Source organism: Ziziphus jujuba, chromosome 1, assembly GCF_031755915.1.
Source record: "Ziziphus jujuba cultivar Dongzao chromosome 1, ASM3175591v1".
NCBI classification, from domain to species: domain Eukaryota; kingdom Viridiplantae; phylum Streptophyta; class Magnoliopsida; order Rosales; family Rhamnaceae; genus Ziziphus; species Ziziphus jujuba.
The window spans coordinates 19,138,060-19,154,776 of NC_083379.1; the positions used below are offsets into that span (position 1 = coordinate 19,138,060).

General features: G+C 31.2%; 2 protein-coding genes across 2 annotated transcripts; both read left to right on the plus strand.

Annotated features, from left to right (window-relative positions):
- Positions 1-8,088: 8,088 nt before the first annotated feature.
- On the plus strand, positions 8,089-8,946 carry LOC107422910 (calcium-binding protein KRP1). Its single transcript, XM_016032426.4, has one exon. It carries the CDS (start codon positions 8,408-8,410, stop codon positions 8,750-8,752), a length of 345 nt encoding a protein of 114 aa, XP_015887912.3. The 5' UTR covers positions 8,089-8,407; the 3' UTR covers positions 8,753-8,946.
- A 6,564-nt stretch (positions 8,947-15,510) lies between these two features.
- On the plus strand, positions 15,511-16,489 carry LOC107422901 (calcium-binding protein KRP1). The gene has a single exon (XM_016032420.4). It carries the CDS (start codon positions 15,918-15,920, stop codon positions 16,257-16,259), a length of 342 nt encoding a protein of 113 aa, XP_015887906.1. The 5' UTR covers positions 15,511-15,917; the 3' UTR covers positions 16,260-16,489.
- Positions 16,490-16,717: the final 228 nt, after the last annotated feature.

Below are 16,717 nucleotides of genomic sequence, written 5' to 3' on the forward strand. Positions count from 1 at the left end.
CATGTGGATACCTTTCCCTTACGAGGCCTTCCCATGAAGGAACGTAAAATCGTGATTAGGCCTAGAAGCCCGTGCCAGTAGGATTGGTAGGTAGGGGTTGGAAGAGAATTCCCCCTAACCATTGAGAGGCCTTCCTGTGAGGAAACAAAACCGTGAGGGATAGGATTGGGCTCACCACCTAGCTTCCAAAGTGGACAATATCTCGGTTGGGCCTGGGAGGCCCGGGTCAGTAAGACTGGTAGGTGAAAGGGTGGGACCCCTAACCACTGAGAGACCTTTTAAAACCTTGAGGGCTGGGTTATAAGAGGATTCCCCAGGCCCAAAGAGGACAATATTGCATGCGGGTGGTCTAGGCTGTCACAAATGGTATTAGAGTCAGACCCAGATTGGTGTGCCAGCGAGGACACTGGGCCCCAAGGGGGGAGGATTGTGAAGTCCTACATCGGTTGGAAAGGAGAACGAAGCATGGCTTATAAGCGTGTGGATATCTTTCCTTTGCGAGGCCTTCCCATGAAGGAACATAAAATCGTGCGGGCTAGGCCTAAAGTGGACAATATCGTGATTGGGCCTGGAAGCCCGTGCCAGTGGGACTGGTAGATAGAGGTTGGAAAAGAATTCCTCCTAACCATTGAGAGGTCTTCCTGTGAGGAAACAAAACCGTGAGGGGTAGGATTGGGCTCACCACCTAGCTTCCAAAGTGAACAATATCTCGGTTGGGCTGGGAGGCCTAGGCCAGTGCGACTGGCAGGTGAAAGGGTGGGACCCCTAACCACTGAGAGGCCTTTTAAAACCTTGAAGGCTGGGTTGTAAGAAGATTATCCAAGCCCAAAGAGGACAATATCACATGCGGATGGTCTGGCTGTCACATTTGTGGTGCACCAAGAGGACATACTTGACAGCATTTTCTGACAGAAATTCCGACCACCGTCGACGAGTTAAGCTAAGTTAATTTAAATATTGGTAATCTATGTCTCTCACTCTTCCATTTGATTTTGATATATAATATATCAATTGTTTGTGGGTATTTAGAATTTTGCTATTTTTGGGGTAATATTATAATTGTTGTGAAATTTGAATAAATTATAAATATATGTATACATGTATTTATATATGTGTGCGTGTGTATCCCAATGTGAGGTTTTGACATGTTTTAGAATTCACAATGCTAAGGTGGTTTAAATTCTTGAGGATTTTGAGATTACAAATGTGAAAGGTTCCTATATATATATATATATATATATCTGTATACTCGATTAGAAGTTCACCAACGGAAATGGTGTATGGATACCAGAAAGCTTTGGTTGGCACTAAGTTTGGGTTAGTAATTGGAACATTTGAAACGCTTGTATGCTGTGTACTATAGTTAGGTGATCATAATGCCTAACTTTTAACTTCTTAAATTTATATATATATATATATATATATGCATGTGCATGTACATATACATGAGACATATATATACATATATATGTATGTAAGTGCGTGTGTGTGTGTGTGTGTGAATATATATATATATATATGCTTAGTATATAAAGATGGTTACACATATTATATTTTATATCATTCAAATTTTTGAAGAATATTATACATGTTTTAAATTTTAGGAGGAATGGTTATTTGATTTTAATGTGTTATTTTAATGTGATTTAAATATATTAGTTATATAGAATTTATTATACTATATGTGTTTAATACTAAGAAGCTGCTATTTAAATTTATGATGCTAAGTTATGTTGGATATTTAAATACGTTATTATTTATATTGAAGATACCAAATTGTGTTGAATTGAGTTATTGTGGACGAGACTAATTTTATGAAATTATGATTTAAATTTTATTAAGTTTATTGTTGATTCAAATGTTGAAATTTTGATGCATAAATAATGCATTTATGTGATTTTAATTATGTAAGAATTTTTATATTGTTTTGGTGAAAATTGATTTCATGGATTTGAAGAAAAATATTTATTTAAAATTTAGTACTTCCAAAAAATATATTTATGCATTAATTAATTAATTATTAATTTATTTATTCATAAACTTGGTTTTACCTTATTTTATCGAAACTCATTATTTTAATAATCCTATAAAAATTTATAGTTTTTAGATGCACCATACACATACTGGTGTTCTGTGTTGTGGATGTGATTAGCGCGTAGGTTGATTTATAGGATTTTCCTATAGTTGCCATCGGACCAAGGGCAAACAGGGTATAATGTACAGTGAACATCAACCACCTCCCTCCATGGCCAAGATGCCCGTTAGCAGCGACGCGGTAGGATACCATGTGACCGTATGCCGTTTTCTCTCTTTAACCTCCCTGTCAGGTTGTGCTTTGGGATGCTGGGCACTGTCGGAAATCACTGATATATAGTATGTGCATCAAATATCTTTTATATAGGGCGACGATCCGATATGGTCCATGAAGAGGTAGCCTTGTAACCATGTTGCATATGAGTCCAAGGGGTCGGACGTCCAATCTAGGCAACCACCCCGGACTGTGTTGGTAACAAGGTACCAGCGACAGCTGGAATCATGGATTACGCAGCATATTAGAGTGTATCGTTCGCACCTCTGATGCGAGTGTATATCTTATAATATGTTTTGAATTTTAAAACATTATTTTACTTGTATTATCTTAACTATTCAAAATTTGATTTTTCTAACATTATACTTAATTGATTTTATTGTCATCACTATTGTTAATATTATTTTTTGTTATTGATATTGTTAATATTATTTATCATGAAACCGTTTACAATCATTATTATTAGTATTATTATTATCATATGGAACCTTCGGACAAGCATCACAGCTACGAGTAAGTAAGGTAGGCAGGTGATATAGCCATTGGACAAGTGATTACTCTTGATAAATATGATAGTCCTCAGGCATGTATGGTGATATGGTAGTCTTCGGTCAAATTATATTAATATTATTTTTATCATTAAAATGATTGCTATTACTATTATTGTTGATGTGGTGATTGATTTACTTTTCTTTCTATATTACGCATCGGTAAATTTGTAAAACGATATTTGGAATGTATTTGAAATCTATGGCACTATGTGGGTGGTGTGGGCAGACATGAATGATTAAAGGTATATTTGATTGTTTATTTAGTAGATTATTTCTATTGCACATGTATGTGTGTGTTTTATACAAATTGTTATAGAAGTATTGCCATTGTGGAAATTATTGTATTAAGGTGGGAAGGATAATGTGGTATCATATAGGAGCGCGTTTTCGTGCAGTTAAATTTTGTGGTAAATCTTTCCTTTATGGGAGATGCTGCTGGATTTTCCATTGAAATGTTTGGTGGTGTTTTCCTAGAATTAGGGCTTGTTCAGGATTCTGATGAGGTTTTGGACGAGTCCTGACATATATTCACATGTATTTTTTCATACTTTAAATATATACACACAAACTTTTAACAAGCATATTTTTAATAAGTATAAATGTTCATATAAATATATTTTCATGTATATATACAGAACCACTCCACAAAAATACATTTAAACAATTATATTCATGTATACATTCATACACTATCAATATATATATATACATTTTCACAAACACACACACACACACACACACACACACATATATATATATATATGTACAAAATATATGTAATTGGAAACCTATATGCATTTGTACATTTAAACATATATACATGTTCATTTTTTCAATTTTTTCAATTTTTCACATTTAATATAATAATTTATTCACAAATAGCAACTTTTCAAATACACATTCATAATTCACAAACAAGGTATCAATAGAAAGCTAAAGAGATGGGGAATACAATTCTAACCTTTGATTGGTTCGAAACCACCGGCGGTGGCCAAAATTCCATCGGAAGCCATTGCCAACTTACCCCTTTTGTATGCTAAACGAGCTTGAATTGGAGCAAATAAAGCCCACCATCAGCTTTAGGGGGCTCAAATGAGGGGAAATGACCAAGAACACAATCTGAGACCCAGAATCAAGTGGTCAGACAGTGTGCCCGCCATCGGCTTCCATGGCCGTTTTCTAGAGCATCGATGGATTCCTTAGTGATTGGAGCATACCTCAATGAAGCTGATGTGATGGGATGTCGAATGGTGGGGGCGGTGCGGCATGGGCACGCCAGAGCATGATGAATTGGTCGGCGAAAGGAAACAACTGCTGCCAACTTCCACCGCCCGTTGCCAGCTGGTCGGCCACCAAATTTGGCTACTAAGCTTGTTGGCAACCTGCACATGTAACTCAAGGGTGGTTGCAAATTCATCAATTTCGGCCAACCTATGTAAGGATAGAGAGGAGAGAGAAATTGTTATGGGGGATGAGGAGAGAGAAAGGGAAAGGAAAGAAGAAAAAAAGGGGGAGTCCATGTGGCACTCATGGATTGGTCACACGTACCACCTCTTGGACATTTTTCAAAATTCCTCTACATGTTCATAATACTATTTAGAATTAATGGTCCTAACTTTAAAGATCCATATCTTTTCAAATATAAGTCCAAATTAAGCGTGCCACAAGTCTACAAATTTGTAGTGATGAGCACTATCACATGGCACATAAGTCAACATCAAAATCTATATAAAGAAGAAGTCAACTTTGAAGTTTATTGATCAGATCGGATCGCATATTGTTTTGACCATAACTTTCTACTCTTAGCTTCAATTTTGACGTACTACTAGTTTACAAATTCGTATCGATGAGTACTTTACCATGGTATCTCGATCAACAAGAAATTCCTCCCATAGTAAAAAGTCAATCATAGGAACCACTTGATCAATCTCGGTTAATCCTGGTCAAACTTGGTCAAAAATTATAATTCGGGAGCATTTTCTTATATCAGGGTGTTACAAATATCTTGTCTCCTTGTTACTAAATAGAACAATGAACTGCTAATGAAAAATCACCAATCTCACCCAATTGAATCGACTGCATTCCCTAAAGTGAGCACAATATCATCTAATAATTGAGGTGGGCATAATCGAAAGGAAAGAATTTTCATAGCATGGTGGTTATAGTCATCCTTCAAAATTTAAGAAAAATGATACTTCCCGTCAAAAGAAAAATGATAGTTTTTTGCTAAATATCTAATTTAACTTGTTTCATATAAATATTGTTTTGACTTCTTTTTTTGGATAATTGTCTTCGTGTATTTCTTAGTGGCTAAGTTTAAATTGATTTTATGTTCTTCATAGGCACAAACCAGCAGCTGTAAGTGTTTATTTTGCATCAGGTGGTTTGCTTTTGATGAAAGTGAGTATGCTGTTTGGTTGAATTTCTATAAAGAATGGCAAGAATTGATGTAAATGCAGTATAATTGCTTTTGAATGTAGTGGTGTTCTATGTAATTATGATTTGGTGCCTTTTTTTTTAATTTTTTTTTTTACAATTTAGTTTCGAACTGGACGTAAAAGGGGTGTAGCTTTATTTTCCTTGTTTTTTTTAACTCTTTTTTTTTTTTTTTTTTTTTTGGTGAATACATAGTGGGTATATAGGTTAAGCTTCGTCTGCTATAGGCTCAAAGCTCTGTCCGACTTTATTTTGGAAGGCAAAGCACAATGGATAGGCTACATCTACTCATATTGGGGTTGCAACCCCTTATTTTGTGTGTTTATGAACAGATTATATATGGATTGACAAGCCTACCATCCATTCATATTAGACACGCAACACATTGAAAATATGATGGTAGTATTGCACACGATGAGTTGATAATGAAATATATTTTGTTTTTAAAAATGTATGCTTTATTTATGAGTTTACATCAATTGATAGCAAATGTCAATACAAGTAATGAAATACCCAAAAACATGTTTACAAGCATCATCATTTTCAAACAATTTAACATTGCATCTGGATTTTGAACCTCATATCAATACCAAAAATTTGTTGTTTGCACTCCATTATTACACTTGCATGCTTGAATTTTTTATTACCTTGGCTGTTTGCATCATCACACAGCTTATACTCTTCATATCAGGTATCCAATATGAGTAGTATTTGCATTGTCCATGCTCACAACGGAAAAAAAAAAAAAAAAAAAAAAAAAGGACATTCTAACTCGGCCCTTTTTCCATAATAAGATTTCTTATATTTTAACTTTATAATTCTCCATTGACTTCATTACTTGCTCTTAAAAAAAAAAAAAAAAGTATTTTGATGTATGCGAACCATTGCCGTGTGTCTAAAGGGTTGACAGAAACAAGCTCATGCTTTGCTAAGTGAAAATTGAGAAACAGATGGGGAAAAAAAAAAATTACGGGTGCATATGATATTGCATGTATGTGAAAGAGGACTTCCTTATATAACAATCAATTGGACTGTTGGTCCAATGGCTATATTTTCAAAAAGAATAAAAAAAAATTAATTACAACGGTCACTTTTGAGGGTAATTGTGATTTTTATGCTACTAGCCAGAAGAGAGAGAGTGTGTCGGGTATGAATAGTTGCTATAGGCAAAGGACCACAGAATATTTTTTGAAATAAGGGAGATTCATATCATATTAACCCAAACTAAGAAGAAGTTGAAATGTCTATTGTACCCCTCCTTAAATTACATATATATATATATATATTTATATATATATATATATTTATATATATATATATAAATAAATATATTTATATATATATATATATAAGAAAACAAATTGAAAAGAAGAAAAAGAAAAGGATCATGTGTGTTTAACATGCCATTTAAGTTTTTAACGGATCAAAACTAATGGGATTGATAGCTTAGACTAATGCTGCCAAATGTTGTTAAGTTTAGTTAAGAGGTAGCAGTGCGAAAAAGGGTATCAAATATATAGATGCATATTATCCTTTTAAATAAGATAATTATAGTTTATAAATTATCACTTATTTATCTCAATTATTTATCTTAGTTTTATAGTAACTATCTATGTCATGGAAAGATTTATAAAAAGGACCCTCCTCCACCATTGTGAATTACACTAGAGAACAGAATCAAAATCTTCTTTATTCATTTTCTTTATATATTTTATAGTAGGTCAATGTATTTTACCCTTAAACTTTTATATATGCAAACAATGGGCTTATAGTGGGTCTAAGGGGGAATGTGCCCCCCTTTAATTCTTTCAATTTTTTGTAGTAGGATATATTTTATTTATATATGCAAACAATGGGCTTACAGGTGGGTCTAAGGGGGAATGTGCCCCCCTTTAATTCTTTCCATTTTTTTTAGTAGGATATATTTTATTTATATCTCCTAAGGTTTGAGATAAATATAAAAATATTTTATAGATTTCTAGTAATATTATTTTCACTCTCTATAGGAGTTTAAAGTATCCTTATACCTTGTTTAAGCCAAACTACTTTTAAATTTTTTTTTCTTTTTTTTTATATAATTAATTTGAAAACTTCAATATTTTTTAATCTATATTTTAATTAATTTTATTTAAACCAAATGATAATTTTTCAGTCTAAAAAAAAACTATATGGTAATTTTAATAAGATAAAATTTTTTAACCAACTAAAAATTTGTCAAATATATTTTACTAGGTTTATTTTAATTTGTCAAATATATTCAACTAAATATATTGTAATTTTTCAAATATATTTAACCAAATATGTAATTTAATTTAAAAGCTTATATATATAATATTTCTTAAAATATACTGTGTAATTCTTAAAATATAATACCTAATGGTGCCCCTTTGCAAAAAGTTTATGGGTCTGCCACTAGGCTTATATAATTAATTTTGCACATCTTGTTCAATAATGTTCTTCTTCTTCTTCTTCTTTTTTTTTTTTTTTTTTTTGTGGTTTTAGATTCACCAAGAAAAAATCTTTTCAATTAGGACAAAATAAAAAACAGGAAAATCCACCTTTGCAGAGAAGCATATAGCGCCTTTTTAGGCCTCGCCTACCTTGAGCATCTTCATTTTGTAGTTAGCAGATGCCCGCTAAAAGTGGGTAAGCCTTCATTTTCTTCCTTGTATATATTCAAGAACCAAACAACAAGTTGTAAGGATATTGACGTTACATATATATAATATTAATATGTAAGGATGGCGTTTTTTTATAATTGCATTCTAAATCAATTTCTGCTTTTCAGAGCAAAATGCTTGTCATCATATTCCCATCTCAACCAGCTACCTTTCCATGCAACTTCGAGGAAGGAGAAAAAATGTCCATGCTTAAAAGACCTGAAATATTATGGCTGCAACAAATAGCTAGCTTTGCAGACAATCTCTGATCTGTACCTATGTTGCCACTACTATCAAACTCATTTCCTTTCATTTTCCTTCTGACCCGAATTGCATGTATATACGTAATGTGTCTATATATATGTATATAATTTCCATTGATCTCACACATATATTTCAAAATATATATTTCTTAAATTGTTTCGCATTAACTGCCTTCGTTTTGAGTACTAATGTCGTCCCAAGGTGGTGGGATTGTGTTCGAAGATTTCTTTCCGGCCATGTTTGAGAGGTTGGGCACGGAAGGGTTTATGAAGGAGCTGTGCAAAGGGTTCAGCTTGTTGATGGACGAAGAGAAGGGGGTGATTACGTTCGAGAGCTTAAAGAGCAGCGCTGCATTGTTGGGGTTGCAAGAAATGACCGATGAAGAGATTACTTGCATGTTGAAGGAAGCTGATTTGGATGGAGATGGAACTTTGAACGAGATGGAGTTTTGTACTCTCATGTTCAGGCTTAGTCCTGATTTGATGGATTCTTCAAAAGAATTGCTGGAGGAAGCTCTTGCTGACGATGTGTAGTTTTGCCACATTATGTCCTTTGTTACCACAAGAAAACAAGCGAAAAAAGAAATTAGTTAACTAATTAGTTAATGTAGCTTCTCTTTGGCTCTGTTTGTTGTTCTAGGGATCATGCCGTTCCCCCTACGCTATTCTGTCTTTTGTACTGATCATTGGAGCTTCATTAATGTTAGAGAAAATTACTTTAGTTTAAAGTATCTTTTTTTTAAAATAATTTATATGCAATTTATGTATGTGAAAAAGACTTGGTTTTAATGCTGAGGAAAAGTTATCGTAGGGGTTAACAAAACGTGAAAGCCCGGAAAAACTTTTATATGCAACCTTTATATGAGTAGTATGTGTAGTAAACCATTCGTAATGGAGTAATCAGTATTTCAAATTTTTTTTATAGGGCCTATATAGTTTGGCTTGAGGTTATACAAAGCTATAAACTATTCTGTTTTAAGTTTTTGGTGAAAATTGAAAGTAAAATACTTTTTCTCCAAAGCCGGCCACCATAAATTTGTTAGACAAATATATCTATTTATTAAATTCCCACTTCAGTTATTACCAAAAACAAAATTCGCACTTCAGTCTCTTATGAGAATAGTCATCATAGGAATCACCTGCAAATTGCAATGACTTCCATTTATTACATACAGATTTTATGTTGATCAGGTACAAAATTCTCTATTTTAATTTATAGTAATGTTATAAGTATCAAAATCTTAATCAAATTTATTTGTCAAATAATAAGTATTAAGATATTAATGATTGGCATGTTCATATAGCCTAAATATGGAAAAGTGAATCCTTAAATGGAAAAGTAAACTAAAAAAAATAAGTCAATTAAATATTGTTACCTCATCTGCTACATCATTTAATCAATAAATTTGATAAATATTTTGGTAAGTCCAGCATTATTATTTAATTTATCATAGGTTGAGATTGGTCAAGTAGTACCTCTCATATATGCACTTTTGAAGTTTTATAGGTTAAAGTCACACCTTCGCTTTTTTAGATTAAAAATTATATTATAATTCAGACCTAAAAATATAATAGTCAAGTTTAAGTCAAATTCTTAATATAAAAGCTAACATCAAGATTTTCTATTTTAGCTCTTGTATCGGATTAACAGTTGAAATTTAAAATTATATTTATTAATGATCGAGTCCCAGCTCACTTTTTCTAAAGAACATTTTAATATGTCACTAAATTCATAGTTGACTACTTTTTAAATTTTAAATTTTAGCCTTTGATGTGATTTAAAAGCTAATAAAGAAAAATTTTATATTAAAATTGTCATAACATCCTAATATATAAAGTCATTCTAATGTTATATATATATATATATGTGTGTGTGTGTGTGTGTGTGTGTGTGTGTATAATTATATGTGTGTGTGTGTGTGTGTGTGTGTGTGTGTGTGTGTGTGTGTGTGTGTATAATTTTGCTATAAAAAGCATTTGGCCACCATCATGGTATATGTTGCCTAATGTTAGGCATACACGCTATCAGAAGGAGATAGGCATTTTCTATATTAAAACTGTATATATATATATATATATATATATATTTATAAATCTAAAAGAAATAGTTTCATCCGATATGCAAATATAAGTGCTTGTTCTATCCAAACAAAGCCACAATAGCATTCATTGATTTGGTCTTGCCATAAAATCATTGAAAATATATCTTTAGAACTTTTAAATTTCTCAAAAATCCCCTGATTGTAATGTTGACAAAAAAAATAAAGAGACAATGTAATAGCAAAATCATTATGTTTTCCAACAAATATGTAGAATTCAAATTTTTTATCCTAATGCCCCATTTGGAAAGTATCAAAATTAGTAAGGATTTAGAATTCCTTGGAAAAATGAAATTATCCTATATTTGAATGATTTTTAGAAGAAGAAAATTGTAAGCCCCATAGAAAACTAAATCTTTCAATAGGAAAAAAAAAAAAAAGGGAAAAATAAATTCTTCAAAAAAAGTGTCATTTTAAAATTCTATCTTTTATGTATTTTATTAAAATATATTTTTATTCTCAAATTTTAAAGTACAAATTAATTAATTATTTATAACTTATAAATATTCTAATACAAACCAAATACTCTAAAAAATAATATATAAAGAAATTAATTCTCAAAAAATTAATTTTTTTCAAAATTTTGATTCTTCCCAAATCAAGCTTTAGATAAAAGTGTCGGGCGACAATTTAGCCACAGCAAACATGTTCATATGATGTTTTAGATTTAAAAAAACAATAATAATAAATAAATTACATATATATGTCCAACGGCAACTTCCTTTGGTTTACTCGTTGTCCCCACGACTCACTTTCCATATGCTTGCCTATCGCATGGTCGAAAGTCAGAATCAGAAAGCTCGGTTTCACAAGCATTGGTCCATGTGTTCTATATTATCTAATTAAAAATTGATTCTACATAAACGAAAATAAATTATTATGGTATTGTTGGGCTTTAAAGAAACTATTCTTGAAGCCGACTGAAATTATGTATCAAAAAGTCACAATTTATATTTTGGTGGGTGTTGAGAACGTGTTGACATATTTTAAAGTGTTCCTTTGATAAATTTCTTTCCCTTTTTGGGTCGTCCATTGCGGCCATTTCTACATTATACATATATTAAGCGTGTCCGACATGGTTTACTCCAATGCTTGGCTTTTTATTTTTGGGAATGCTTGGCTTGTATATAAATTTAATGGGCAAAAGTATCGGAAAATATTCATGTTGATTGGACCCACATTGAGTGTCTACGGGGGCCAACTTTATTTCTTTAATTTTGGAATCACCCTAAAGTTTCGGAGGAGATCGATATTATTAGGATGAGTTTCTATCAAACCAACTCACTCCATCAATCTAATTACCAAAAAAAAAAAAAAAAAAAAAAAAAAAAACTCACTCCATCAATCACTGCCAATTATGCCGTAGTGGCTCTCTGACTTGGTTTGACATGGATCATATGTAGGCAGCCCCTCCATCGAATTCAGATGAGCTCTTATTCATATATCATTATTGGTTCCATCACTATTGTTTGGAATGTATTAATTTAAATCGCACAAAATGGTATGCCTAACTGCTTCATTCATTGTATACATGGAATAAAAATAGTGGGCAGTGACATTAATTTATTTTTACAAAGTACATATAGAATAATTAATAATTGTCCTTTTATTATAACTTAACTTTGATTTGAGCTATTCTGTTTCATTAAATATAAATTAAAATATTTTATAATGTATAATTAATTAAAACAAACACTTTGCCACTTTTTAATTAATTTTATTAAAACTCGTTGTAACAAATAATAGACCTTTGAGGCAAAATGAAAAAAAATTCCAATTTTGTTAGCAAGTAACCAACTTCAACTAAATTAAAATTTGAATGCCATTTACAAAAGATACGTAGAATAACTTAAATAATGAATTGATAATTAGGTATGTTAGGTACAACTGAAAAAAAAATAATAATAAACAAAAAAAAAATTATTGGGACAACTTCCAACTAAATAAAATAAAATTTTAAAGACTAAATAATTATAATTTCTTAGTTACAGTTTTAGCGAACTAAAATTGGAAAATAGAAAAATGGGCTTAAAACTATTAATTTTAATAGTTTTCTCAAAGGTAAAGAATTTAACATTTGCTAACTTTATTGGTTTTTAATAGTTTGTCCAACTATATTTTAATATTTCCAATTAATTTCACTATTTAAAAAAATTGAAGAAAAATATTTGGAAAGGGAACCTGCATGGGTCCATCATGAAATAGCTCGTTTAGGATGGTGATATTCTATCTCATTGCTGTCAAGCCAATAATATAATATCATCTTGAATAAATTACATAAACCTCCATGTGAATTATTTGACACTTACAAACAATACATTTAAACTATCAAATAATGAATAAACCCTTCAACAACATATTGCCCCTTTTTAAACCAATTAAATGTTAAACATTTTTTTAATTTGACAACAATACCCTTTTAGCATATCCATTACACTATTTTCTAAATAATTTAATCCAATTTTTATTTTATTTTAATATTAAAAATCATATTTCCTTTAAAAAATATTAAAAATATTATTAATATAATTAATTGAATTTATTCATTCTAGAAAATATTAAGGAATTTTAAATTTTTAAATGTTCATAAATTTTTTTTTAAGGATAATTTTGTCTAGCTGTACACGTTTTCTATAAGGAGTGAATCTCATACATCTATTTTTTATGTTGTAACCAGAGAAGTAGCCAAGATTGCACTATATTGTTTATACTATGTTATTTTCTTTAACTTTGTAAGTTTTTAATAGTTTTGAGTGTAACACTTCACCTTCACTAGTAGATATGTACTCTATTGATATTGTTCTCAATTTAACCATTCATTTGGTATAGGATATTTTATTCAGGGAGTAATCTTTTAGCCATCTACTTGCCATAGGGTTTTTTGTTCAGGGGTTACCAAAAGATTATTCATCCAAGACTATTCTCGTCTAAACATGCTTAACTTCGAAGTTCTTTCAAACTTTGAAGTCAATTGTTATAAAAAAAGCCTTGGCATTTTAAAAGTGACTATCATTACATTTGAATTATTCTCCATTCTACATCCGGACAATGTAGGATTGGATATTGAGTACCCTGCCAATGTCTCTTGTAGCCATCCATATTGATCATCACAATCTACTCCCCTTAAGGCCCAGCATCCTTGCTGGTAAATTTCCAACCTGATACATGCTTTGATACTATTTACAGCACCTCACCTCTACTAGCAGACCTAACACTTTCTACCAATATCATTCCCAATTTAAAGAGTGATTATCATTGCAATTAAATCATCTTTCATTCCATACGCGGACGATGTGGCATTGGACACTAAGTAATCTATCAGTATCTCTTGCACTCTCACATATTAGTCATCATAATTTACTTCTTTAGGGGCCTAGCATTCTCGCTGGCACATCTCCAACTGGGTATAAGCTCTAATACCATTTGTAACACCCTAACTCAAATGATGGACCTATCACTATCTACCGATATTATCCCTAATTTAGCTACCATACTCGGTATGAGATTTCTTATTAAGAGCTTTCTATAAGGTCACTCATCCTTGGATTACTCTCACCTAAGCACGCTTAACTTCGAAGTTATTTTGAATCCTAAAGTCAATTATTTTGAAAAGACATTAGTATTATAAAAGTGACTATCATTAAATTAGAATCATCCCCTATTTCACACCCGATCGATATGCAATTGGATACCAAATAGCCTTCAAGTGTTTCTTACACCCCCCTCATAATGGTCATCACATTAAGGGTTTTTCGTAACATCAAAGGGTTATTTGTAAATATTAAATAATTTAAAAAGCCATTGTGCAATTTACCTTATGATCTTTTTAAAAAAAAGCGGTTAGTTTATATTTTTTTAAATTAATTAGTTTTTTTTTTTTTTTACTAATATTTTTAAACAAGATAATATCATATCATTAAATACAAGTGGAGACAAAAAAAAAATTGAGAAGTGTTTTTTCACTGCCATTTTTCAGAGAACTCCATTTAAATAAAAAAATATAAAATTATTTCATATAATATTTTTAATGCTTAAAATATCCTAAATTTATATACTCCAGAACCAAGGCAAAAATGTTTTTTTTTTTTTTCATTTTAACAAATCAAACACCATTCATGGAAACTGATAGTCATGTTTGGGAACGAATCAAAAGGATTTTGGGCAAAACTGATAATGACTAGACTTCATGGGATTTTCTTTCTGATAAAAATGTTTTGGAGCAAAACTAATAGTCATAAAAACTCCACCAAATTGATATTATAAACATATTTGAATTATTCAATTGTGTACTTATTAACATTGTTCAAATTTATTCAATTTTATATTTGTGAATGTTTTCCAAGAATTTATTTTAAATTTGTTCGGTTGCAAATTTTTGAAAAACATTGAAAATGTTCAGTTAACAATTACGAAGTGTTCGATTCCAAATTGGGAAATAAAATGAAATATTGCATACCATGATAAAAAAAAAAAAAAATTAAAAATACAAAACAAAATGAATCATTGCAAAATGGAAAAGAAAAAATAAATGCATCTTAATCTTTCATATTTTTGAGATTTTATTATTTGTTTAACTAATTTTTATGCAATTCTAGTTTATAATGAAGTATATGTTAGATAAAAAAAAAAAATTAAAAGGATGAATAAAAATTTATAAGGAGGTTATTAAAAATATTTATTTATTAAATACCCTAATAATTTCAATTAAATATAAAAATATAAATTTACAATAAAATTATATAGAATTTATTTAGTGGTAAAATTAGAAACACTCGAAATAATAATAATAATAATGACAAAAAGATCTTATCCGTTGATCTAGCGAACCTAGGAGTAGGGATCCTTCCCCTTATTTAAGAAATTTTCCCAAAAAATTAAATGAGGTATGCAACTGCACCGAGAATTCACATTATTTTCTTCATACTGATACATAATAATGTATTTATTTATTTTTGGTAAAAAGCTAATTATTAAATATTTCCTTTCCTCCATAAAAAATTAATTTAAATATATTTGCAAGCCCAATGGACGATGTTTCTTCTCATACTTCCAAAAAATTCAAATTGTGTGGCAAAACCCTGTGGTATATATATATATATATATCTCCATCTGGCAGGGTCAAATGAAAGACTTTAAAAGGCTGACAACAACCACATTTCAAAGGTGGTGAGGTGTGGTTTCGCATAAAGCCCATAAAAACAAAGTTATATCTTTTTGTAGGAAAATGCTTTGCCATGCCTATCGATATCTGGTACCTTCCCATGCAACTTCCTCGAAAGACAACTTTCTCTCTCCCTCTCTCTCTCTTTCTCTCTCTCTCAGTTTTCAACATGGCTTCGAATTATTATACAGAGAGCAAAATGCCGGCAAGCAACAACCTCTTCCACCAAAACTAATTAAGCTTTCTCTTATCTGTACCTTTGTTGTCATTCACAGCTACCTCTCCTTCCTCGAAAATTTCCCTCCATTCCTTCTTTAATTCTTCTTCATCTCTTTCATATTTATATACATGTATATATATACACTAGTCGTCCACCACCGAGCCACCAATCCACCAAACAATTCTAGATCGCGATTTACGTGCTTTTATCGTCTTGGGTATGGCTTTCAGAAATGGGGTTATGTTCGAAGATTTCTTTCCAGCCATGGTGGAGAAGTTGGGAGCTGAAGGGTTTATGAAGGAGCTCTGCAACGGGTTCCGGTTGTTAATGGATAGAGAGAAGGGCGTGATCACGTGCGAAAGCCTGAAAAGGAACTCGGTTCTGCTTGGTTTGGAAGGCATAAGCGATGAAGAGGTGATGTGCATGGTTAACGAAGGTGATTTGGATGGCGATGGAACTTTGAATGAGATGGAGTTTTGTACTCTCATGTTTAGGTTGAGTCCTGCTTTGATGCAAAGTTCCAAAGAATTGCTTGAGGAAGCCATTATTAGTGAAATGTAGTCTTTCTTCTTCTTTTCTTTTTCTTTTTTTTTTAAATTTTTTTTTTCTTTTTGGGTAAGGTCTATATATATGTGTGTTATGCTAGGGCATGATCTTTTCTTTTTCACTAGTCCTTACCTTTTCTACTTTGTATTCGAGCTTAATTATCATTTTATTACTTTTTTTTTTCTCCCTCTCTTAAATCAAAATAAATAGGTGTTGAAAAAAAAAGAAGAAAAAGATTATCTACCTTATCAATCACGCTCTAATAAGATTTTCAGTTGGTTAATTGAATCATTTGAAAGTCCATTAATTTAAATTAATTTTATGGGATGACGAATGTTATTGACACATGGAAAAAGTAGCTTTTCGAACTCGTTTACGAAAAAGTTTAGCGCGTTTTATACATTCACCTTTTATTATACTTGTTTCATTTCATTAAGATTTGTCTATGCTAAAAGGGACAGTAATGCATTACC

Coding starts and splice junctions, on each gene's coding strand:
- LOC107422910 (XM_016032426.4), top strand. CDS start 8,408: ATGTCGTCCCAAGGTGGTGGGATTGTGTTCGAAGATTTCTTTCCGGCC.
- LOC107422901 (XM_016032420.4), top strand. CDS start 15,918: ATGGCTTTCAGAAATGGGGTTATGTTCGAAGATTTCTTTCCAGCCATG.